Source organism: Phoca vitulina, unplaced genomic scaffold, assembly GCF_004348235.1.
Source record: "Phoca vitulina isolate PV1807 unplaced genomic scaffold, GSC_HSeal_1.0 scaffold71, whole genome shotgun sequence".
In the NCBI taxonomy this organism is placed as follows: domain Eukaryota; kingdom Metazoa; phylum Chordata; class Mammalia; order Carnivora; family Phocidae; genus Phoca; species Phoca vitulina.
The window spans coordinates 4,552,942-4,577,852 of record NW_022589774.1 but is presented as its reverse complement, the minus strand read 5'-3'; the positions used below and the strand labels follow the sequence as shown (position 1 = coordinate 4,577,852).

Below are 24,911 nucleotides of genomic sequence, written 5' to 3'. Positions count from 1 at the left end.
ATCTACCTTCCTTCTTCCTGAGCCACAACCTGGAAACTCAAGACAGTAAGCTGGGCAATCTTAAGACTCACCTTATCTGCTGCATCTCTCTCAAAACCACTGTCTAATGTCCAGTGTCTTGAAAACCACTGTTACATATACTTTGTCTGGTTTTTCAGTTTCTTCAGGAAGGAGGGTAAATACAGTCCCTGTTGCCCATCTTGGCCAACAGTGGAAATCCTAGGTTTTTTTGTTTGTTTGTTTGTTTTTTGTTTTTATCCCCTTCACCTATTTCACTCATCCCCCTACCCACCCTCCCCTCTGTTAACCATCTGTTTGGTCACTATATTAAGAGTCTGTTTTTTGGTTTGTCTCTTTTTTTTTCCTTTGTTCATTTGTTTTATTTCTTAAATTCCACATATAAGTAAGTGGAAGTCCTAGTTTTAATGTGGCTACTGGAAATTTTTTAATTACATATGTGTGTCACATCATATTTCTATTATACAGTGTTATTTTACACAGTCACTGAAATTATATAATGTTGAAATCCCCTAAGAAAGTAGGGTAAGGAGGCTAAGAAGGCTGACAACCAAGTCTCAATAAACTTCAACATTTAAAGGTCAAGTGGGGAAGAAGGAGCTGGCAAAGTAGACTTAAAAAGGTTAATCTAAGAATTAGAAAACTAAAAGCACAGTGTCGCTGGAATAATGGGCAATTCGGGAAAGCAGAGGTTGTACGAAATAGTTACTGAAGATTGTATATATGTAAGTTAACAAAAGAATATTAAGAATAAGAGACATTATTCAGAGTCCAGTGAAGATTAGTAACAATGAATTCATTTTAGTTACCAATCTGTCCAGAGTGTGTGGTTTCTTCCAATAGCACTCAGCTACCCAGTTGTCTGCCTCTGTAAACCAGAAGTCACAGAAACATGGATACTCCAAAACAAATGGATAAATTAATCCAGGGCTGGAGTTTTGCCAGGTAAATGTGATAAAAGATCAGAAGGGGGATTAAGGTATCTGCCAAAAGACTATGAAATGATGGATCATGAAAACTAAGATAAACAGAAATGGAAGACAGCTGAGAGATGTTAAAGAGAAAAATGCAGGAAAGTACAAAATAATGGCACTTTTTAAATTGTTTATTTACCACTCTTCCCCCCTCAATAACTTATAAGTGCTCATTGATTTTAGTGAGCATAACAGTCATCCATTAAAGTTTTGTTGAATGGAACAAAATTGACCTGACTTGCTAGATCACACAATGCAAATTCTACTGGATCGCTTCATTTAAAAGGATTATCACCATGTACTGATGTCACATTTTTGCCTCTTATTATTTATGCCTTCTAATCTTGCTTCTTGTTGCTTGGGCAAAGATGGGCCTTTCATTAATAGTATCAGTCAGGGCATTGTCCCCTATCCCCATAAATAACAAACCAATCAACTACAATAAAAAATTCAATTTGGAGTTCTTTTTTCTAATCTCTGCTTTTATTTGTCCTGAGTACTCAACATCTTTGTTCTTTATTGCCCTTTAGGGTACTTTTCTTTTGTAGGAGAATGAGTTATCACTGATCTGGACTCAATCAAGGTAACTTATTCTACAACACAATTTGACTGTATTTGTGAGCTTTTCACTCACAGCCAATAAAACATGTTTTCATTAATCAGAATAATTTAATAATATCTCATGCAGATCAAGAATCAATTTAATCATAAGTAGTTATAACTATTCTGTAATGATTGGCTAACTACCCAAAAAAAGACAGAGACTACTATAAGATAGTGTCCTACAAACAAATAGTGTCCATGTAATAGAAAGTATCATGAAGTTCTCAATTAATTCTTTTTAATGTAGAAGCATTCCCATTTCAAGAGCTATTTAAAATGATTAAATAGGCAGGGTGGCTTGGCCATAAAGAAAACCTCAACAAATGTCAAAAAACTGAAATCATTCAAAATTCTTTGAACACCATGGAATTACGCTATAAATCAGTAACAAGAAGATAACTAGAAAAATCTCAACTGCTGGGAAAGTAAGTAGTATGTTTATCATGTTTAGAAATGTGTTACTTAGAAGTAATTCACAGGTACAGACACAGACTAATGGACCCCTAAAAATGGCTATGTCCTAACCCAGGAACCTGTAAATAAATTACTTAACTTGGCTAAAGTGACTTTACAAATGTGATTAAGGTTAAGAATCTTGAGATAGAGCAATTATCCTGGATTATCATAGTAGGCCCAACCAAATCACATCAGTCCTTAAAATCAGGTAACCTTTCCTTGCTGAGAATCACAGTGAGATGTAACTAGGAAAGAATGGTCAAAGGGATATAACACTGCTGACTTAGAAGATGGACGCAGGCATGCCGGCAGCCTCTAGAAGCTGGAAAAAACAAGGAAACAGATTCTCCCCTAAAGTCTCTGGAAAGGAATACAGTCCTGCCCATACCTTGATTTTTAGCCCAGTGAGATTAAAGTCATATTTCTGACCTATAAAACAATAAAATAATAAATTTGTGTTGTAAATTTATGGTAATTTGTTACAGCAGCTTAGAAACTAATGAGACAAAAAAAATATTTTGAACTGATAACAATGAAGATATGACATACCTAAACCTATGGAATGTAGCTAAAGCAGTACTTAGTGGGAAATTTATAACCTTAAACATATGTAGAAAAAAAGGCCAAAACTCAAAGATATAAGCTCCTAACTCAAAAAGTAAATGTCAGACCTAAAGTTAAGTAGGAGGAAACTAAACAGAAATCCATAAAATAGAAAAGTAACATACAATAGTATAAATAAATACTCTAACATTAATAAAACTAGTAAATCCTTAATATGACTGATTAAGAAAATAAGTTACCAACATCAGGAAAAATCCAACAGACATCAAAAAGACAAAAAGATACTATAAATAATTCCTATAATCAATAGATTTGAGGGTTTGTGCCAAAAGCAAAGGCAACAAAAGCAAAAATAAACATCAAACTAAATAGTTTCTGCACAGCAAAGGAAACCATCAACAAAATGAAAATGCAAACACACCTAATGGGAGAAAATATTTGCAAACCATATATTCATATAAGGGATTAATATCCAAAATATTTAAAGTACTCATCCAACTCATTAACAACAACAAAAAGATTAAAAAATGCGCAGAATCTAAATGGACATTTTTCCAAAGACACACTGATGGCCAATAAATACATGAAAACGTGCTCCACATCACTAATCATCAGAAAAATGCAAATCAAAACCACAATAAGAAATCACCTCACACCTGTTAGAGTGGCTATTATCAAAAAGACAAGAGATAACAGGAGTTCACAAGGATGTGGAGAACAAGAAACCTTTGCGCACTGTTGGCGGGAATATAAATTGGTGCAGCTACTATGGAAAACAGTATGGCAGCTCCTCAAAAAATTAAAACTAGAACAACATGTTCCAGCAATTTCACTTGCAGGCATTTATCCAAAGAAAATGAAAACATTTAAAAAGATATCTGCAACCCCATGTTCACTGTAGCATTATTTACAATAGCAAAAAAATAGAAATCATCAAAGTGTCCATCAATGGATGAATGAATAAAGAAAATGTGGTATGCACACAAACACAGGAATATTATTCAGCCATCCATATTGCTGTTATTTGCAGCATCCATTTGCTGTTATTTGCCTTGAAGGCATTATGCCAAGTGAAATAAGTTATACAGAGAAAGAGAAATACTGTGTGATCTCACTTATATTTAGAATCTACTAAAAAAAAAAAAAGCTCACAGCCACAGAGAACAGACTCTTGGTTGCCAGAGGCAAACGGGTGGCAGGTAGGCAAAATGAGTGAAGGGGTTCAAAAAGTACAAACTACTTCCAGTTATAAACTAAATAAATCCAAGGGGTATAATATACAACATGGTGTCAGTAGTTAATAATACTGTATTGTGTATTTGAAAGTTGTATAGAGAATATATCTTAAAAGTTCTGATCACAAAGAAAAAAATTTGTAATTGTGTCGTGATGGATGTTAGCAAGACTTACTGTGATCATTCTGCAATATATAAATATATCAAATCATTATGTTATACACTTAAAACTAAAATAATGCTATATGCCAATTATATCTCAATAAGAATAATAAAATAAAGCAAAGGAGCAGAGAAAAAAATTAATTTGACCATTTGTATGAAACAAATTCTTTGAAAAATACACCTTACCAATAAGTTGATAAAAGGAGAAATATATATGATTTTAACAGCTGGATATCTATTAAAGAAATTAAACCCAGTATTAAAACCCTTTCCCTAGAATTGTTCTTAAATTTGTTAAGTGTGATACTTGCATTGAGGATATGTAAAAGAATGTCTTTATTTTCTGGAAATGTCTATTACGTAATGGTCAAAACCATGATGTCTATAATTTACTTTTAATTCACTAAATATGTTTGTAACATATATATGTGAATACATATATGTGAATATATATATGAATATATATGTATGTATAGATAAGACAATAACTATGAAAAATAAAAACACACACATAAATCTTAGCAACCAAGCCCAGTGATATATAAAAAAAGATACAGTGCAACCAAGTAGGTTTATTTCAGGAATGCAAAGGTTACTGAACATTCAAAAAAACAGTAAGTGTTGGAGCACCTGGGTGGCTCAGTTGGTTAAGCGACTGCCTTCGGCTCAGGTCATGATCCTGGAGTCCCTGGATCGAGTCCCACATCGGGCTCCCTGCTTGGGAGGGAGTCTGCTTCTCCCTCTGACCCTCCTCCCTCTCATGCTCTCTGTCTCTCATTCTCTCTCTCTCTCAAATAAATAAATAAAATCTTTAAAAAAAATAAAAATAAAAATAAAAATAAAAAAATAAAAAAAAAAACAGTAAGTGTGGAATCTCAAGTCTGGAGGATAATGACAGCCACCTAATTTCAAATCTCCCCACATAATCTCTCAAAACCAAAAAACAAAACAAATGGAAATACTGGGGGAGTAAATAAAACCACACATGACCCACACCTTGAGCATTACTAAGAAAATGACCTTCAGATTATCTGTAAATAGAGAAATAAACCAAATTACAACAGAGCTCCAAGGGCCCTACTATTGCAGACCCATGAATGTAGAAACCAGAGGAGAAAGAGCTTAACAACAGAGCCCTTAAAAAGGATTCAGGGGTACACAGGACTTAAAGAACAGAGGAAAAACAAAACAAACACCCCCAGAAAGAGAAAGTCCAATTAAATACCAAAATACAAAACATAAACTGGGACTTGGTAGTTTGAAAACACAGGCTATAAATATAAAGAAAGACTTGAGTGTAAGTGGAACCAAAAGTGAGAGCCTTGGGAAAGCTTTTCTTCTGGGGAAGAAACAGACCCTATACAGAAAAGGGTATGATATAACAGTAAAGGGGTGCAGGGAATAACAGAAATGAGAGGAGAAAGGTAAGGAGCCTATAAAAACAAAAGAGAAACACCAACCACTCCCCCATCCTCATCCACAAAAGAAAGTGCACGGAAGAGGGGTGAACCGACAGAAGAGGACATAAACTGGAACCATACCCTCACAAGAATAGAAAAAGGCAGATCTCATGCAATCAGTACTGTCAGAGATCAAGACAGCAGTCACCTTTGGAGAGGTAGTAATTGGAAAGGAACAGAAGGAAGCTTCAAGAGTGCTGGTCAAGTTCTACTTGCTAATCTGGGTACCAGTAACGTATGTTCCATGTGTGAAAATATATCAAGCTATATACTTACAATATGTACTTTTATGTATATTCAATTCAATTCAAAGTAAAAAACAGAAAACAGATATGCCTGTTCCCTATAGAATCTAAGTCTAAGAAACATATATGAGAAAACATATAAACAGGGCACCTGGGTGGCTCAGTCGGTTAAGCATCTGCCTTCAGCTCAGGTCATGATCCCAGGGTCCTGGGATCAAGTCCCACGTCAGGCTCCCCACTCGGCGGGGAGTCTGTGTCTCCCTCTGCCTCTACCTGCCGCTCTGCCTACTTGTGCTCTATTTCTCTGTCAAATAAATAAAATCTTAAAAAAAAAAAAAAAAGAAAACATATAAACAACTATGGCAGGGGGAGAAAGCATATTAAGGGTCAATGTGGGGTTAGGAAGGGTAAGTAGAGGATGACATTTTAATTTTGTTTTGTTTCTGCCTAATAATCCTTTCTCATTTTGGTCCACTCCCCTCATTTCTATAGCTATGTTGTTCAGTTCATGTGCTTCATTAGGGATAGTTCTGTCCACCTTTGAAGGGATGAGTAAATAACCTATACCTAATTACGTTATTCCCTTGCTAGAAAAACAAGGTGAAGGCATGTGACCCATGCTTTTACAGGAGCTGGGGGAAAACACCCTCTTCCTCTAGAACTCAGAGGGAAAAGCCTCTGTAAACCTAGAGCTGCTGGGGGGTTATCTTTCACACCACCTGGAAATAAATGTAAATCAGAGAAAGGGGACTGAAAGTATAGGCCATGTATAAAGATAAGCAAACAGGCATAGAAACCATGTGACACTTCTTGAACACCTGAATCTATGAATATGTAACTACTCATTTATGTGGGCTAAAACACTTTCTATGTGAGCTTCTTTGAGTTGGTTTTGTCAACCTGTAACTGAAAGAGTCCAGTATAACACAAAATTTGAAAGGACTTATCTGAGTAGAGGATAATTTAGCAACTCTCTCTTCATTTGTGAACATCATAACCAGAGAATCGGAAGTCTTCTCTTAGTCCATTCTGGCTGCAAGAACAGAATACCAAGGAACTTATAAACAGAAATTTATCTCTCACAGTTCCTGAGGCTCAAAGGCCAAGAGCAAGACTCCCAACAGATCTGCTATCTGGTACTGGCTTCCTCGTTCATTGATGGCTATTCTCACTGTGCCCTCACAGGGTGAAAGGAACAAAGGAGCTCTCTGAGGTCTCTAATGGGCACTAATCCCATTCATGAGGGCAGAACCCTCAAGGCCTAATCATCTCCCAAAGGCCCCACCTCCAAATACCATCACACTAGGGATTAAGTTTCAATATGAATTTTGGGAAGACACATTCAGTCTATAGTACCTTCTCCCTAAAGCTATGAAATAGTTTCTTCTGAGAGCACTTGCATTTAGTACCTGCTTTTTCCTGTTACAGACAGTTCCTACATAATTAAAGAAAGAAAAAAAAAAAAGGCAGGGCAATGATGGGGACAGGAAAACAGAATAGGTGACATATAATTACTTTCAAATCTCTGTTTTTAAAATCTGAGTTTTACTATTTTAAAATGCTTTCTTCTAGCCAGTTTCAAAACAGTTAAGATCTAAAAATTCCTCAACTAAGGCAATTTATTGAATTATAGTAAAGAGCACATGTTTTATTTTAAAACAGAAAAGGTGGGGCACCTGGATGGCTCAATCAGTTAAGCATCTGCCTTCCATTCAGGTCATGATCCCAGAGTCCTGGGATTGAGCTCCGCATCAGGTTCCCTGCTCAGTGGGGTGTCTGCTTCTCCCTCTCACTCTTCCTCTGTGCGATCCCTCTCTCTCTCAAATAAACAAAATCTTTAAAACAGAAATAGCAGTAGAAAGCTTTCATAAAAAAAAAATTCTGAATCTGTTTAGTACTGCTCTTTGAAAAGTAAAATCGTAATTTACAAATTAAGATGGACAAGCAGGTTCATACTTCAATGAGCAGCCCATCTTTTTCAACTATATTACTATGATGAACCGCATATTCAAGAGATAACTAAAAGCACAATTAGGTTTAAATATAAGATAAAAATCTCTGTGGCATGTGGGATTTATTCCAGGAATTCCTTTACATTGAACCAAACGTGGTTCAATGTAAAGGAAATCAATGTATTATACCATATTAATAGAATGAAGGGGGAAAAAACACATATCATCTCAACTGAAGCAGAAAAAGCATTTAACACAATCTAACACTCTTTCATAATAAAACCATCCAGAAAACTAGGAATAGAAGGGAACTTATTCAACATGATACAGGGCATCTATGAAAAACTAATAATTAACATCGTATCTACTCAATGGAAGGGCGGCTGGGTGGCTCAGTCGGTTAAGCATCCAGACTCCTCATTTCAGCCCAGGTCATGATCTCAGGGTCATGAGATGGAACTTCGCGCTCAGCGGGGAGTCTGCTTGAGATTCTGTCTCCCTCTCCCTCTCCTTCTGCCCCCCCAATCACGCTCTTTCTCTTTCTCTCTCAAATAAATAAATCTTTTTAAAAAATACATCATACTCAATGATAAAAGATGGAAAGCTTTTCCTCTAAACTCCAGAATGAGCCAAGATGCCTCATCTCCTTTGCAGGGATGAGTAAGTAACCTATACCTAATTAGGTTATTCCCTAGCTAGAAAAACGAGGTGAAAGCATGTGACCCATGCTTTTACTAGAGTTACTGAACATTTCACTGGAAGTCCAAACCAGAGTATTTGGCAAGAAGAGATGAAAAGGCATCCAAATTGAAAAGAAACAAGTAAAACTACATCCATTCACAGAGAACATAATCTTATAGAAATCTCAAAGAATCCACCAAAAAACTACTACAGCTAATAAACGAATTCAGCAAGTTGCCACATACAAGAAAAAAAATTCAAAAATCAGTGTATTTATACACCAGGAATGAACACTCCAAAAAGAAAATTAATGGAACAATTCTAATTACAATAACATTCCAAAGAATAAATACCTAGGAACAGATTTAACCCAGGAGGTGAAAGGCATATATTGAAAATTACAAAACAATGCTGAAGGAGATTAAAGAAGATCTAAATAGATATAAAGACATCCTGTGTTCATGGATTAAAAGACATTTTTAAGATGGCAATACTCCCCAAATTTATTCCCTATCAAAATTCCAACAGCCTTTTTTGCAGAAACAGAAAAACTGATTTTCTTTTTTTTTTTTTTTTTAAAGATTTTATTTATTTATTTGAGAGAGAGAATGAGAGAGAGAGCACATGAGAGGGGGGAGGGTCAGAGGGAGAAGCAGACTCCCCGCTGAGCAGGGAGCCCAATGCGGGACTCGATCCCGGGACTCCAGGATCATGACCTGAGCCGAAGGCAGTCGCTTAACCAACTGAGCCACCCAGGCACCCTGAAAAACTGATTTTCTAAAAGAAAAAAGAAAGATATTAAAAAATAAATAAAATATCAACTAGAAGTCATTTTTTTAGAAGGTGATTTGTCAGCTCTCCCTGGGCTCAGACGTAGTTTGCAGCAACATGGCTGAACGCACCAAGAAGGTCGGAATCTTGGGTAAATACGGGACCCGTTACAATGCCTCCCTCAGGAAAATGGTGAAGAATACTGAAATAAACCACCATGCCAAGTACACTTGCTCCTTCTGTGGCAAAACCAAGATGAAACGACGAGCTGTGAGGCTCCAGCATCGTGGCTCCTGCATGAAAACCATTAACTGGTGGTGCCTGGACCTACAGCACCGCTTCTGCCATCACAGCAAACTGAAGGAGTTGAAAGACCAGTAGAAGCTCCACCATTTGAAATACTGCTAGCCTATAATAAATGGGTTAATTTATGTAACAAAATTACTTTGGCCTGTTGCTAAATGTATTAGTTAGATCTTCCGATTTGTGTTGCATTAATTCTCAAAAGACTTGGAAATTAAAAATCCTTCTAATTTTTAGTGAAAAAAATAAATAAATAAAAGGTGATTTTCAATTATTTTTTTAAGATTTTATTTATTTATTTGACAGAGAGACAGCAAAAGAGGGAACACAAGCAGGGGGAGTGGGAGAGGGAGAAGCAGGCTTCCCGCCGAGCAGGGAGCCCGATGCAGGGCTCGATCCCATGACCCTGGGATCATGACCTGAGCTGAAGGCAGACGCTTAACGACTGAGCCACCCAGGCGCCCCAAAATGTGATTTTCAATTTATATAGAGTTGTAAGGGGACCCAAAAAATCAAAATATTGAAAAAAAACAAACTTCTCAAAAAGGATAAATCGAAACAGCTAGAAGCTAATGCATTAGAAGACAATATGATAACACCACAACTATTAGAATTACAGCTTTTGGGGGTGCCTGGGTGGCTCAGTCGTTAAGCATCTGCCTTCGGTTCAGGTCATGATCCCAGGGTCCTGGGATTGGGCTCCTTGCTCAGCGGGGTGTCTGCTTCTCCCTCTGCCCCTCCCCCTGCTCATGTTCTCTCTCTCTCTCAAAATAAATAAAATCTTTAAAAAATAAATAAAATGAAATTACAGCCTTTGGTGTTGTTAGACTTAGACCATACCATATTTTGTAGTGAAGTGGACAATCCCGAAAGGTAAGTGGGCTAAACAATATTTTTGTAGTATCTTCAGAGTTAACAAACACAATAAACAAGTCAAATAAATTTTTATTTTTAAAGTTATACATTTTCACTTCTGAAATTCAGCAATAAGAAATCATGTGACTTGCTTCCCTTTATCATAAATTTACTGCCTTTTTCATATATCCATCCATTCTAAATCAAACAAGTTTACACTTGGCTTTCTTAATACTTGAGTCACTTTTATTCAAAGCAATAAATCAATGACCCAATTGCCTTTTACATTACTTGAGTATGTATCATTATGAATGCACAGGGACTAACCATATTCATAGAGCCTGGACACGTTCTAGAACCAACCCTACAATTCTAAGCTAGTCTAAGTGACTCAAAGGAAACCTAGAAATATACGTGGGTTTGTGGTCTCCCCAGGAATTCTATTCCTCATGTCGGAAGGGGAAAAAGAATAGTCAAAACCCAGTAAGAGACCCAGAATGATGTAGAACCTCAACACACAAGGTCACAGTTTTTTAAATAAGTCTGGACATCTCTGGACATCTCTTAGCACACATGTATCCAGGGATGGCATAAACTAAGAAAAATGGCTTTGTATTGCTTATTATACCATTTACTAGGATGAAAATTGCAGAAGATTGTCTGCATCTCTTAGCTGAGTAGTAACATCAGAAATAGTCTCACTGGTTAAAAATATCAACAAGATAATCAAACTTAGATATCAACAACATCCAGGAACGCTTTTCAATGTGAGATTTATAATGTATACAGAAGATTTAAACAGAAACAGAGAGAGGAGATCTTATTTTGAAGGGTGATCACTCAATTCTATATTTTTATTTAAAAAACCATTCTATATTCACTATCATAATACCTAGTACATACTACTAATAGAAGCTTGTTGAAAGCTCAACTGGATGGATGGCTGAATGATCAAATAAACAAATGGAAGGAAAAAGAACGAATATCAAAATAAAGTTTAAAAATATTTGATACTCTCTGAAGACTTGTTTCTTCTCCATTTTAAAAAGCTACTCTAATTAGGGAAGAAATGTATCAGAAGTAACATGGCACAGTGGAAACAAGACAAGACTTGAACTCAGAAAGAACAAGATTTAAATCTTAGCCAAAACTCTTAGTGGCTTGTGTAGTGGAGCAAATTGCTTACTTTATCCAAGTCTTAGTTTTCTCCACCTATAAAATGGGGATTACAGTATCTACCTTACAAACACAATAAACCAGCAATTTTGGCACCTAGAACAAACTAAACAAAACCAGTTCTCCAATCAACTCTGTAATTCATAATGTAGCCCACAGATGGGTGTTACTAACAATGCTCGCCATCTGGTAGCTTCCTGTTTTAAATAATTATTCTTGCTAACTAGGTGCCAAGCTTCTGGAATCATTACATTAAATGTTTGCACTCTCTAAATTTTGGTGTCCTTAGACAAAGCCCAGTATGACCAGCCATAGCTCAGATTATAGGTTTGTTCTGAGGGTTAAAAATAATGTTAAGAAAAACCCCTTGTACAGTGACAGGCATATAACAGAAAATAAATTACTGTTATTTAAATATTTTATTAACACCTTTATGTCATCCATTTGCCACTCTACATCCTCACAATTATTCTAATAAACCCACACTGAGAATATAGATTAATCGTATCAGGCCACTGCAGAAATATATCAACAAGACAGGAGTGAAAGTATAGGTACTGGAAATATTATCTTCAAAGATTCGAGTTGACTCCTTCAATCTTGATTTTTGGATTTTCTGTCTTAAACACATAAAGACCTGATGACTTAGAAGAGTAGAAGGTACCTCAATTTCAAGAGCCATTCCTAGATTGAGGAAATAAGTGAAGTGTCATGTTCAAAAGGAGAATTCAAAGTTACCACTATCAGGGTATGCTTCTTCTCTGCTGGATGGGCAAATAGAACTGCTGCTATTGTGTTCTGCCTCTAGTCTCAGCTGTGCAAACATCAGTTAAGTAAGAAAAACATTAAGCCATCTTTATCAGATCTACAAACAACCCAGATAAACTCCTTTAGGATGAATAGTTTAGTTAGAATGAATAGTTAGTACTCAGAATAACAAAATTTGCCAAATCATAAGAACCCTGTATAAAGCACTCCTACTTAGCTCTGAAAAATCATTTTTGCTGGATTATTAGATATCTAAAAATAATGATTTTATTATAAAGCATTATCAAACCAAACCAAGGGCACAGACAACAATTCTGTTTTCTTCTTTTTCCCCACAGGCAACAATTCTTACAGCAAGAGTTAAATTAAAATGATGCAGAGGTATTGCTGGTTATAGTGATGTTTCAATAACAGCTTTACCACACTAAAACAAACTTTCCCTAAGAAAACATCTCTTCTACTCATAAATGTCAAGTCAGCTCACAAGCTAGAGCCCCCAGTTTCCCCACAAATTAAAGAATAAATCCATCATACTCAACATTACACTCAATGGTGATTAACTGAAAGCTTTTCCTCTAAGATGAGAAACAAGACGATGATGCCCATTCTCACCACTTGATTCAACATAGTACTAGAAGTCCTTGTCAGAGCAATCGGACAAGAAAACGAAATAAAAGGCATCCAAATAAGAAAGGAAGAAGTAAAACTGTCTCAATTTGCAGATAGCATGATATTATATAGAGAAAACCCTAAAGACTCTACCAAAAGACTGTTGGAATAACAGATGAAATCTGTTACAAATCATTAATAAAAGAAACTGAAGACAAAAATCAATGGAAAGATATTCCATGCTCATGGATTGAAAGAATTAATATTGTTAAAATGTCCATACTACCCAATGTAATCTATAGATTCAATGCAATCCCTATCAAAATTCCAATGACATTTTTCACATAAGTAGGAAAAAAATCCTAAAATTTGTATGGAACCATAAAAGACCCCAAATAGCCAAAGCAACCCTCTGAATAAAGAACAAAGCTGGAGGCATCACATTTCCTGATTTCAAACTATATTACAAAGCTACAAAACAGTATGGTATTGGACACACAGATCAAAGGGATAAAATAGAGAGCACAGAAATAAAACCACACATATACAGTCAATTAATTTATGACAAAGGAACCAAAAATATACACTAGGGAAAGAACAGTCTCTTCAATAAATGGTATTGACAAAAATAAACAGATACATGCAAAAAAAAAAAAATAACACTAAACCCCTATCTCACACCATACACAAAAATTAACTCAACATAGATTAAAGACCTGAACATAAGACCTGAAACCATAAAATCCTAGGAAAACAAACAGGGCGGTAAGCTTTCTTAGCATGAAAGCAAAGGCAGCAAAAGCAAAAATAAACAAGTGGAACTACATCAAACTATAAAGCTTCTGCACAGCAAAGGAAACTATCAACAAAATGAAAAGGCAATCTACCAAATGGGAAAAAATATTTGCAAATCATATATCTGATAAGAGGCTAATATCCAAAATATCCAAAATATATAAAGAACACATAATCTAATATCAAAAAACCCCTAAACAATTTGATTAAAAAATGAGCAAAGGAATTGAAAAATTATTTTCTCAAGACATAAAAATGCCAAACAGGTACATGAAAAGTTACTTAACAGCACTCATCATTGGGGAACTCCAAATCAAAACCACAATTAGATTTACCTCACACCTGTCAGAATGTCTATCACCAAAAAGATAACAGATAACAAGTGTTGGCCAGGATGTGGAGAAAAGAGAACTCTTATACACTGCTGGTGGGAAGGTAAATTGGTGCAGCCGCTATAAAAGACAGTATGAAGGCTCCTCAAAAAATTAAAAATAGAACTACCCTATGATCCAGCAATTCCATTTCTAGGTATACATCTGAAGGAAACAAACATTATCTCAAAGAGGTATCTGCACCGTCGTGTTCATTGCAGCATTATTTACAATAGTCAAGACATGAAAACAACCTAAGTACCCATTGATGATTGAATGGATAAAGAAAATGTGATAATAGTGTGTGTACATACACACACACACACACGAATATTATTAGGGATAAAATAGAAGGAAATCCTCCCGTCAGTGACATGAATGGACCTTGAGGTCATTACGCTAAGTAAAATACATCAGACAGAGAAACAAATACTAAATGATCTCACTTATGTGTAGAATCTAAAAAGAACCAAACTCATCGAAGAGATTGGTGGTTACTAGAGGCAGGGGTAAGGGGTGGGTAAAGTGGGTGAAGGCAGTCAAAAGGTATGAACTTCCATTTTATAAGATTAATGAGTTCCGTGGATATAATATACAACATGGGGACTATAGTTTTAAAATACTGTATCATATATTTGAAAGTTGATAAAAGAGTAGATCTTAAAAGCTCTCATCACAAGAAAAAAAAGGTAACTATGTGAGGGGAAGGATGTTAACTAAACTTATTATGGTAATCATTTCACTTTAGATACATGTATCAAATCATGTTGTACCTTTAGTACAATGTTGTATGTCAATTATATCTCAATAAAAATGGGGGGGGATTTTTTTAAACCAGTAATGTCCATACGTCTGTTAGGTGGTGGCTGGTACACTTTTAAATACCATCCAAAAGCACTGCTCTGACATTACATTTGACACATAGTTAAAAGTATAACCATAAGGACTAAAACAAAGGTTATTTTACATATTGGTTAAAAATTAGAATTCTGTGATTGTGGTTCCCACAGTTTGTATGAAAAAAAATTGATCACATTATGAATAAACAATAAAAGGCTAAAAGCAATTAGGCAAGTATAATTTTTTGGATTTGATGGCACATCAACAACAAAAACCAATCCATGGCAGGAATGGATATTGTAGTTTCAGAAAGACAGGCATATGTTAAATGGGAAAAACATGTTTAAATGGTAACATTCCTTAAGACAGAGGTCTAGTAGATTTGATATCAAGTTCTAGTGAGAAATAATTCACCATCATATCACAAAGTAACTAACTAAATGGTATTATTCTGTTATTTGCTGATATGCATCCATAATTCTCATTTTGAAGTAAAGATTTTTATTTTTCTGGTGCCATCAAGTGGTAACATTATGAAGTGCTCTAAGTTGAAAAGCAAATAACTTTTAGAAAAATATCACACTGATGTATCTATGTCAATTAAACACTAGTGATTTTTTAGCACAAAATCATCTAAAAAGATAAGGGAAAATATCAGAGCTAACTGCAGCTCATCCCGATCTTAAATTCCCAACCCAAAATGAGAGTTAAGACAAAGAAGAAAAATGTGTAGATCTTTAAAGACCAGAATGCTCTACTGGCAAACAAAAAACCCCAATTAACTATGACACTACTTGAGAAACAAAAATTTGTATCAAAATGACGTTATCAGTCAAACCATGAGAAATGCTCCCTCTGGAAACTCCATTAACAGGGCAGTAAAAGAATTATTTTTAAGGTAAAAGCCCAAATTTTTTGGACAAAGAGATTAAGAGAGAAGACTACAGCAAAAACATCCGAAAAGCTAGAAAACAGATGGATGAGTGGTTATTGACTTGAGAAGCTCAAGAAAGCTGCCTGACTTATATGACACTGTAAATCTCTCCAAAAGTTTGGGAACTGGTAGCACTGGGTAGCTGTGGAAATCAGAGTAAGGGCTAAAAACAAGAGAATTAGTCAAAATTCTGGTTAAAAAGCACTGATGCCACTACACCCACTCCCTCTTCAGTCCATGCAGCCAAGCATTCATCTTATACCACATTAGAAGACTGAAAGTTCATACTCTAATAAAAAAGAAAACTCTGGACAGGACACCAAGCATAGTGAGGGGGGAAATACTGTAGTAAAAAAGTGTTAGTGCTACAGGAGACTATGGTCATCTGAATGGCACTAACAAATCAAAGGTCACAGAACAACAGTAAAAATGACGATTTTCTGGAAAGCAAACCACTGGAAGAAGGTCCTATCGGCCTTTGATTATTGTGTCCAGAAAGTCAAGTAACTAACTGCGGTATGCTTCACACTCTTTCTATAAGGAAAAGACAAATGACTAAAACAAAAATCTGATGCTTAAAAAAAAGGTAAGTCCTACTTATAGAAATTCAGAAACATTCAGCTCCCACAACACCCCAGTTATTAGCTGAGAATTTATGACAATTAACAAAGAACAGAATAGTAGGCAAATCAAGGATCTTTACATTTCATCTCCTCTCTTCAGGCCAGCAAGAATAAATGCACTAAAGAATCTCTGCAAATACTTCTGAGAGAGGTGAAGCCTGGTAAACACTAGCCATGTCAGAAAAAAACAGGTTATTATTCATCAAGAGACATGGAGATTTGATTTTTTTAAAACCTGTTGTTGGTTAATTGATCAAAGTAGAGAGTTAAGCAGCTCTGATACTGCCTTCCATTCATGTAACTGAAAGTATAAACCTGAATGTAGGTCTTTTTTTTTTGAGAGAGAGAAAGAGAGAGAGAATGCACATGAGCAGGGCAAGGGGCAGGGGAGAGGGAGAGAGAGAATCCTAAGCAGGCTCCACGCCCAGCACAAAGCCCGATGCGGGGCTCAATTTCACGACCCTGAGATGATGACCTGAGCCAAAATCAAGAGTCGAATGCTTAACTGACTGAGCCACCCAGGTGCCCCCCAAATGTAGGTCATTTAATCTTCTGTAATTTCTCATTTTCAGTCTTGTTTTTACAGAGGACTATACACAAGGTACAGTTATATATATACACTTTTCTTTCCAGACACCAACATAAAAACATTCCAAAACATATTAATACTGATAAAATTGTACCTTGAACACCTTCTAGGAGTAAATCAACTCCTTTCCTATAAAAATTGGAAGCAGCTTCATAGTCATCTTCTTCTTCCTTTTTTAAAGCCAGCTTTATTAATTCTCCTGCTTTCTCCAAATAATCTCTCTTGCCAAGCTTGGATTTTAAACTGCCAGGAAAGAGGCTGCGACTTTCCCGTTCTTCTTCAGGTTTGTTCTGTTCGCTGTCAGAAGCAACAGCCCCTAGTGCTGAAGGATCCGAAGAAAGACTGAGACCAAAAGTTCTAATGGGAGAATTTTGATTGGAAGCCATTCCATCATCTAACTCAGCAAGAGAATCCACGTCAACAGTAAGAGATATCAGATCACTGTCGCTGGAGAAACCTAGAAATATGATCACAATAGTAAACAGATATTAAATTAAGAATCAGCCAAAAAGAATACAAATCATGCTGACGATTCATTTGTTCATACTGTCCAAGTTGATTAGGAAGGCTGTCATTGCCTGATAGAGATCGGTGCCTGGCAATTTGTTTCTGCTTACTTCATTCACTTCTGCACTCAATGTAAGCTCTAGAAGCCAATCTCCTTTGCCTTAATTATCACACTAAAACTGAAGGCAAGTCTTTATCTAGCCTTGTTGTCAAAAAGAAGACCCTTTACCACAAGATCTTGATCATCATTATGATAAAAGGAAAAGAATAAGAGCTTCAGGGTAAGACAAAAACAAGTGCTTGGATCTCAGCTCTTAAAACTTATTATGTGACCAAAAGTGAGTCACTTAATAATATTACTTATTATGTAGGACTTTAAATGAGGAACAGAGTTAATGCATATAAAGCACAATAGACTTATCATTCAATTACAACTATTATAGCAATTATATAATCATTATTTAACTATTATACAACGTACCCTCACAGAGGTGTGCTTTTAGATAATCATCCATATCTGGAAAATGTATGCCATTTATTTTTTTTTTTTTTTAAGGACTAAATTTTTAGATATCTTTGTTTCAGTCTCTTCCACAAGCTTTTGGAGAGAGCTTTGGTCTATATTCGCCTCTTAGTTTTCTGACAGAAAATGAATGAACAGGTGGTATTGAAATATTCAGCAATGAAAATTCTTTCTTGCATTTCATAGAACTGACTTCATGGTAAATGAGCATGAGGTCTTAGGATCTCCCTTTACATTCTTAAAATAACTGAGAGCCTCAAAAAACTTTTGTCTTTGTGGATTATACCTGTAAATGTTTACCAATCTTAATATTTAAATAGACTAAAAAAATTTTTAAACACTAAACCCCATTACATGTTAACATAATTTTTATTAAAAATAACTATATTCTTGGGGTGTCTCAGTGGCTCAGTTGGTTAAGCATCCGCCTTCAGCTCAGGTCGTGACCCCCGGGTCCTGGGATAGAGCCCCACATCGGGCTCCCTGCTTAGCAGGGGAGCCTGCTTCTCCCTCTCCCTCCCCAACCCCGCCACCAGCTCACACGCTCTCACTCTCTCTCTCTAATGAATAAATAAATAAAATCTTTCAAAAAAAAAAAAAAAAAACTATATTCTCCAAAACAAAAAAGTATTTAGTGACAGAAGTGACATTGTTTCAAATTTTTACAAATCTTTTTAACAGAAGATGACTAGATTCTCATATCTGATCCTGCACTCAATCTGTTGTCATGTTGTTTTGGCTGAAAGATTTGAGGAAAATCTGACATAGATATGTAATGAAAATGGGGTGAATATTTTAGTAGCCTTTTCGAATATTTGTGGATATTATTTTTTGATACTACACCAAAACTTGACAAGTGGTAGTTTCTTAAAGCTTTGTTGCCATGTAGAATATAAATTCCTATCAGTGAAATTTCTGTTTCTGTCACATTCAAATACATTGGTCTGTCTTGCACATTGAATGGCTCTTTTATCCATGCCTGAGTTTGTAACATCACACACTGGACATTTTGAAAGTACTGGTTCCCTGAGTTATATAGATCTTCCAGATACTGATGAATTTCATTATTACAATACCCTCCCCCCCCAAAATCACATTTGTTACTATCATCATCAATCTCATCAGAATATTTTCTTTAGATACTGGGAAACTGTCAAGCTCAAAGTAGCAGATAGGAGTTCTCTAAAATTCAGGCATCTGGCTGGCTCAGTTGGTAGAGCTTGTGACTCTTGATCTCAGGGTCCTGAGTTTGAACCCCACGCTGGGTGTAAAGATTAAAAACAAAAACAAAAACAAAAAAACAAGTTCTCCAAAATTCTAATTTGGAATTGAAAACTCACATTTTATCATTGGCAACAAATACTGTCAGTTGTTTTCCCTAAAGTGTCAGCTCACTTCGTTTGCTTTTGAAAAAATATTTGCCAAATACCCGTCTGAATAATGACAGTTTGTCTGTCAATGGTTCTTTCAAGCAAAAATGATGTCCCAAGAGAAAAGCAGCTAGTTCATGGCTCAAACAAGTGCTTTTCCTCCAGACAACCACAGCAATTCATTATGCAGAAGTGTTTTATGCGTACTTCCATTTTATCACACAGAATATCAAGAAGACATGTACCCAAAGGTTGAGATTTGATAAAAATTAAGTTTTTACTGCTTTATCAAGGGCATTTTTAGGCAACATTAGCATTACTGCATGTGCAATGATTCCTGTTACAGTCTGCTGTCCCTGTCCTGATTCATGCTCAGGCACAACAGTTTTACCTACCATTGCTTTTGCATCATTAGTGCAAACGTCAACACAGTGAAAAAGACAAACAATTTCCTAGACTATATAAAAACAGTTTCTGCTTTGGGGACCCCCTAAAAAGATCTCCGGAATACCCAGGCATCTGAAGACCATACTTTGAGAGCCACTGATCTCTATCATTCAATAAGACTGACAATAGAGCTATGTAAAAATTAAGTTTGGGAACAACTATGTGATCTGTATCACTACTGAATACTGACTCTCAAGTTTCTCAGGAAAGAAAATATATTGAAAAGAAAATTATTTCCTCAGGATCATATAAAAAGCCAAACTTAAAGGTGGGTTAGAGTATACAATTCTAGGTCAGGGATCAGCAAATTTTTCTTCTGAGGGCTAGAGAGTGACTATTTTAGGCTTTGTGGGCCATATGATCTATGTCACAACTAATCAACTCTGCTATTGTAGTACAAAAAAAAGCAGCCACAGATAATATGTAAATGAATAAGAATGGCTGTGTTCCAGTAACACTTTATTTATGGATGCTGAAATTTGAATTCCATATAATTTTCACATGCCACAAAATAATATTCTTTTGAATTCTGTCAACCATTTTAAAATGTAAAAACCATTCTTAGCTAGTAGGTCATATAAAGACAGGTGGCAGGTCGGATTTGGCCCACAGGCCATAGTTTGTCAACCCTTATTATAGACTCAAATTGCTTACTTCATATCAAATAAAATAAGTTAGGGTAAAAACATGTTACTGGCAGCTAAACTCAAATTTCAAATCAGCTTCAGACACTACTTTGGCATGCTGTCAACATATCCTGTCTTCAGGGGTTTTTCTCAAATCCTTAGAATGCCCATAAAGAACTCACTTTGTTCCCTAAAAGCAGAAGACTTCATTAAACCCACAATCTGAGATGAGATCCATTGGACCTAGTGGAAATCTTTTCAATCTCTGACATTTCAACTGTACAGACAGCACTTCAAAATCAAAATCTTTCACAGCAGTCTATAAAATTATTTACCCACCGTTCTGAGAAATATACAAACTTCAGAAGAGATTTTTTTAATTGATCTAAAAATATTTTACATATTTCAATGCACATTTATTTCCTTAAAGGGGGCCTTATATAACCTAGTCCATTGATATTAATAAACAAATAGACAAAGTTTAAAAAATAAGTTCTGATTTATATAGCTAATCATAAAAGAAAGGAAATGCTGCTATAGATCTTTTGTCTGCTCTCTGGTGTCTTGTCACTGTGACCTTCACATCATCTATCACATTGTACTGTTTCATGTTTTGCCTGATTTTCCTTTCTAACAAGAACAATAATACCAAAGGGCAAAGGGGTAAAATTATGTGTACTCAGTTTCTTGGCTTTTGACCACAAAAGTCTAGTGACATAGTCTTATTTCCTCTCTTACCTTTCCAATCGTATTTTGTTAGCAAAGGAAATCATGATTAAATAAAATTACATCAGAAGAGTAAGACCATCAAAATACCTAGGAATAAAGCCAGATAATGAAACAAAGAAATAATAATAATATTCAAATTGTTTCCTTTTCAAATTCTACCTAATTCTAAATGAAGAATCTTTCAAAGTGAGCAAACAAAAGAAAAGCTAGCAGGTTAGGATAAGGAGTTTTTCTAGTCCAACTATGAGAAGCAAAGGAAAGCAAAAAGACTTCTGATTTAACCTTTTTGGAGGACAATTTGGCAATACATATCAGATGCAAAAAATGCTTATATCTTTGATTCAGCAATTTATATCAAAAACAATCAGAGATATGATAAAAGATCTATACGTGACAATATCCATCACAAAAATTAGTGAAAATTTGGAAATAACAAATTCCTGACAATTGGAGATTATGGTACATCCCTTTGAGAAAATATTATACAGCTATTAAAAATTATGTTATAGACAAACGCTTAATGCTAAAGTGTTCATTATCTATTATGCAAAAACGACAAACTGTAAAGCAGTATATAATATACTGTAATTCTAATTTTAAAACAAAAACACAGGAAAAAAGGCTAGAGAAGTGTATTAAACATTGACAGCAATTTTCCCTGTATGGTGGGATTACAGGTGACTCTTACCACATTCCTTTATGTGAATGGCAAGCTCTTAAGCCTTGGTACCTGAAGGATATCAAAGGAGATGCAGCAAGGGCTAAAACTGGGAATTTGTTTGTGAATAAATCTATGTTATACAAACATAATTTATGAAATATAGGCCAGTAAGAATCATCCAGCAGCCAGTGCCAAGAATTCCTAACTTAGAAGAGAAGACAAAAGTGATTATAGACAGATCTGTTTGAAGCAGACTAACCCTTGACACTTCTTCCTTGCCTATCTTCTTCCTTTAATTCTCCTCTTAAGATGCACCCTACCAGATCTGAAAAGCCTAACTCTATCATATCGCAACCATACACTGCAACTAGTTGTCTTCTAGTACTCTCTGAAATCTTTCCCTTCTGCATTTAAGCAATTTCTAAATCCCCTTCTTCTCAATGAAGTATTCCCCAACCAACTCGAGAACACTCCCCTTTCACCATCGCAGCAACAAACCATTAACACACACACACACACACACACACACACACACACTCAGTACCTAGTCTTTTCGCCTTATATCCTTAATACATCTACTTAATAAAGTGCTTGCTCAATTCCTTGAAATCACGGTCCTGTCATTCAACCTGTTTTATATAAAGCTCCATATAAATATCACATCAAGTGGAAATTAGCTTCTAAAACTCAGAAAGAAAGTTAATAAGGTACAGAGAGCAGCCAACAAGTAAGAGGTTCTCAGTTAGGGTGAGTAGGAAGAACATTGTGGATAAGGCAGGGCAACAATTGACAAGTCAGAGACTCTTTGTCAAAAGTTAAACCAACCTGAAGTCAATCCATGTTTAAAGAGGCCCTCTAGAGCCATCATGAGAGTAAAAGGTACATGCTTCACCAACACCATCAAGACAAAAACCTCAGCCTTTTGGGGAAGAGATGGGAGGGGGAAGAGTCAAAGGTTCTATGAAAGCGTTCTGCCTCCAGGTTCATATCACAGAGATTCAAGTCTCAGGGCTATTAGAGGGCCCCAGGTGACCAGTTAAAAAGCAGCTACAGACATGAGGGGTTTCTATAGCATCCCAGTTCACCTACCTACCCTCACCTTCTGTGCTTTGAACTGCTCAGAGTAGGGCAGTCTAGTGAAATCTGTCTAGGACACCACCTCTGAAAGACAGGCACCAGGGGAAAAGGTGGAGTTGCTATAGAATAAATCTTTATACTATAAACTATCAGAAATCTGTATTTGAAGACCATCTGCAAAAAGAGATCAGTTTCCTTTAGAACAACAGGTGGTCTCTCATGGTCAACTATATATAAAATACATGGCCTCATTATTATTAGCTGATAGCTTTCACTGAGCACTGAGGTTCAGTCAACGAAAGGGAATTTCTACTTTTCCTAGTAGCAATGACTCATGCTTCACACACAAAGCAAAATGTCTAGCCAGCAGAACAAAGGTCACCCTGAGATAGAAGACATACATATCAATCTCCATTAAGAAACAAGCCCTAATTAATATGATTTTAGGCAAATACCTAAATCTAAAACTTGATGCTAATTAAGACTCTCGTACTCGATTACCAACGTATCATTTAGAAATAGCTACTGTTACGAAAAAGTACCATTCCTTTGATGTTTCACATTTTTATAATGTCCTGGAGACAAGTCTTTGCTTCACCCTTGAAAACTTCTGAAAAGAGCACCAGTATATTTACTGCATTATTTGGTGAAAAACTGAATAGCCTCAGGAAACAACACATCAATCAAAATTACAACCCTAATACTGTTATCTTACCATGAACAACAAAGATCTATGAGGTGGCTTCCCTTTCTACCTAATGAACTTTTTATGTTGCTACTCTCCATAATCTTCTCTGCAAATCAAACCTGCTACCAGCACACAGGTAGCTCACGCTGAGCTTTCTGTACCAAATATGTATTCTCACTGCCTCCTTCTCCGTAAAATTAAATCTCCTCTTTCAAAACATGCTTCTATAAATGCTGCTGACTACCTAGAATGCCTGGACTGCCTTAGGCACATGGCTTTACTTCTCTGAAATTCCAATTTTTAATTGTGGAATAAGGGATTTATCTATATCATTCTTCATGTTCCTTTTACTCTAAAACAGCTCCCATGACATATCAGGAATTTTTTTTATCTTCCCCACCCAACTCCTAAACTCCTAATAGCTAACATTAACCTCAATAGCCCTAGGGTTTTTAAGAGTCAATAATTATAATATATATCACTTGTTTTACATGCACACATACAATGACACATTCTCATTTGTGTTTTTCTTGAGAATAATGATCTATTCTTTTTTCCCTATTTATTTTAAGCTCCCGCACCAAAGAAAATTCAACTAATAAAGGGCAATGAATAACATTAAGTAGATAAGCACTTAAGAGAAAAAGGAACTTCAAAGTGAATAAACCTACTCTCTTAATACAGGAGGGCCTAGAATAATCCCAGTAACAAGATTTAGAGTTCTCCTGGTGCCACCTAGTGGACATTTGCACTAAATTCTACTTTAAATTACTTTTAATTAGGCTTTCTATATTTTGTCATTTTACACCACCTCTATGCAGTTCTAAAGCAAACTTTAAGTTTGCCTGAAAAACAGATTTAGGCTATTAAGCAGCCAATCAACTGAAGAATATTCCTTTTTAAAACGATCCTGCCTCAGAGCATTGACTTTAAATCAACTAAATGAAAATAGCATAAATAATAAAAAGAAAAATATAATAATAATAAAATGGTACACTGACACAGAAGACTTTCTTCAAACTTAAATAACTATTCACCCTTCCAATTAGTCTCCCCTAACAGTTTAAAACTAATCAACATTATTCAATTTAATACAGTTTAATCTTCATGCTTTATTTTTTTTAATCTTCATGCTTTAATGGAAAGAATTATCACCCCGCCATCAAATAAAAACACAAATCTTTGAACTGAAAGTGATTTTAGAGATCCCTTACATAGACCAGCAAAGGATGCTAGTCTCCAAATGTACATCTCATTTACTCTAAAATGGAATTCGACAGCTTAATAGATCCTTTC

At 35.6% G+C, this 24,911-nt stretch overlaps 1 protein-coding gene across 5 annotated transcripts in view; it reads right to left on the bottom strand.

Moving 5' to 3' along the window:
* Window positions 1-24,911, bottom strand: part of RPS6KC1 (ribosomal protein S6 kinase C1) — a 246,129-nt gene that overhangs the window by 170,738 nt on the left and 50,480 nt on the right. For 4 of the 5 annotated variants that reach the window (XM_032393179.1, XM_032393177.1, XM_032393178.1 and 1 more), the window contains one exon: window positions 17,082-17,444. In XM_032393179.1, coding sequence (XP_032249070.1) covers window positions 17,082-17,444 — 363 coding nt within the window. Of the gene's footprint in view, window positions 1-827; window positions 2,999-17,081; window positions 17,445-24,911 lie in introns of those variants that run through there. The other variant, XM_032393181.1, reaches the window with a different exon arrangement.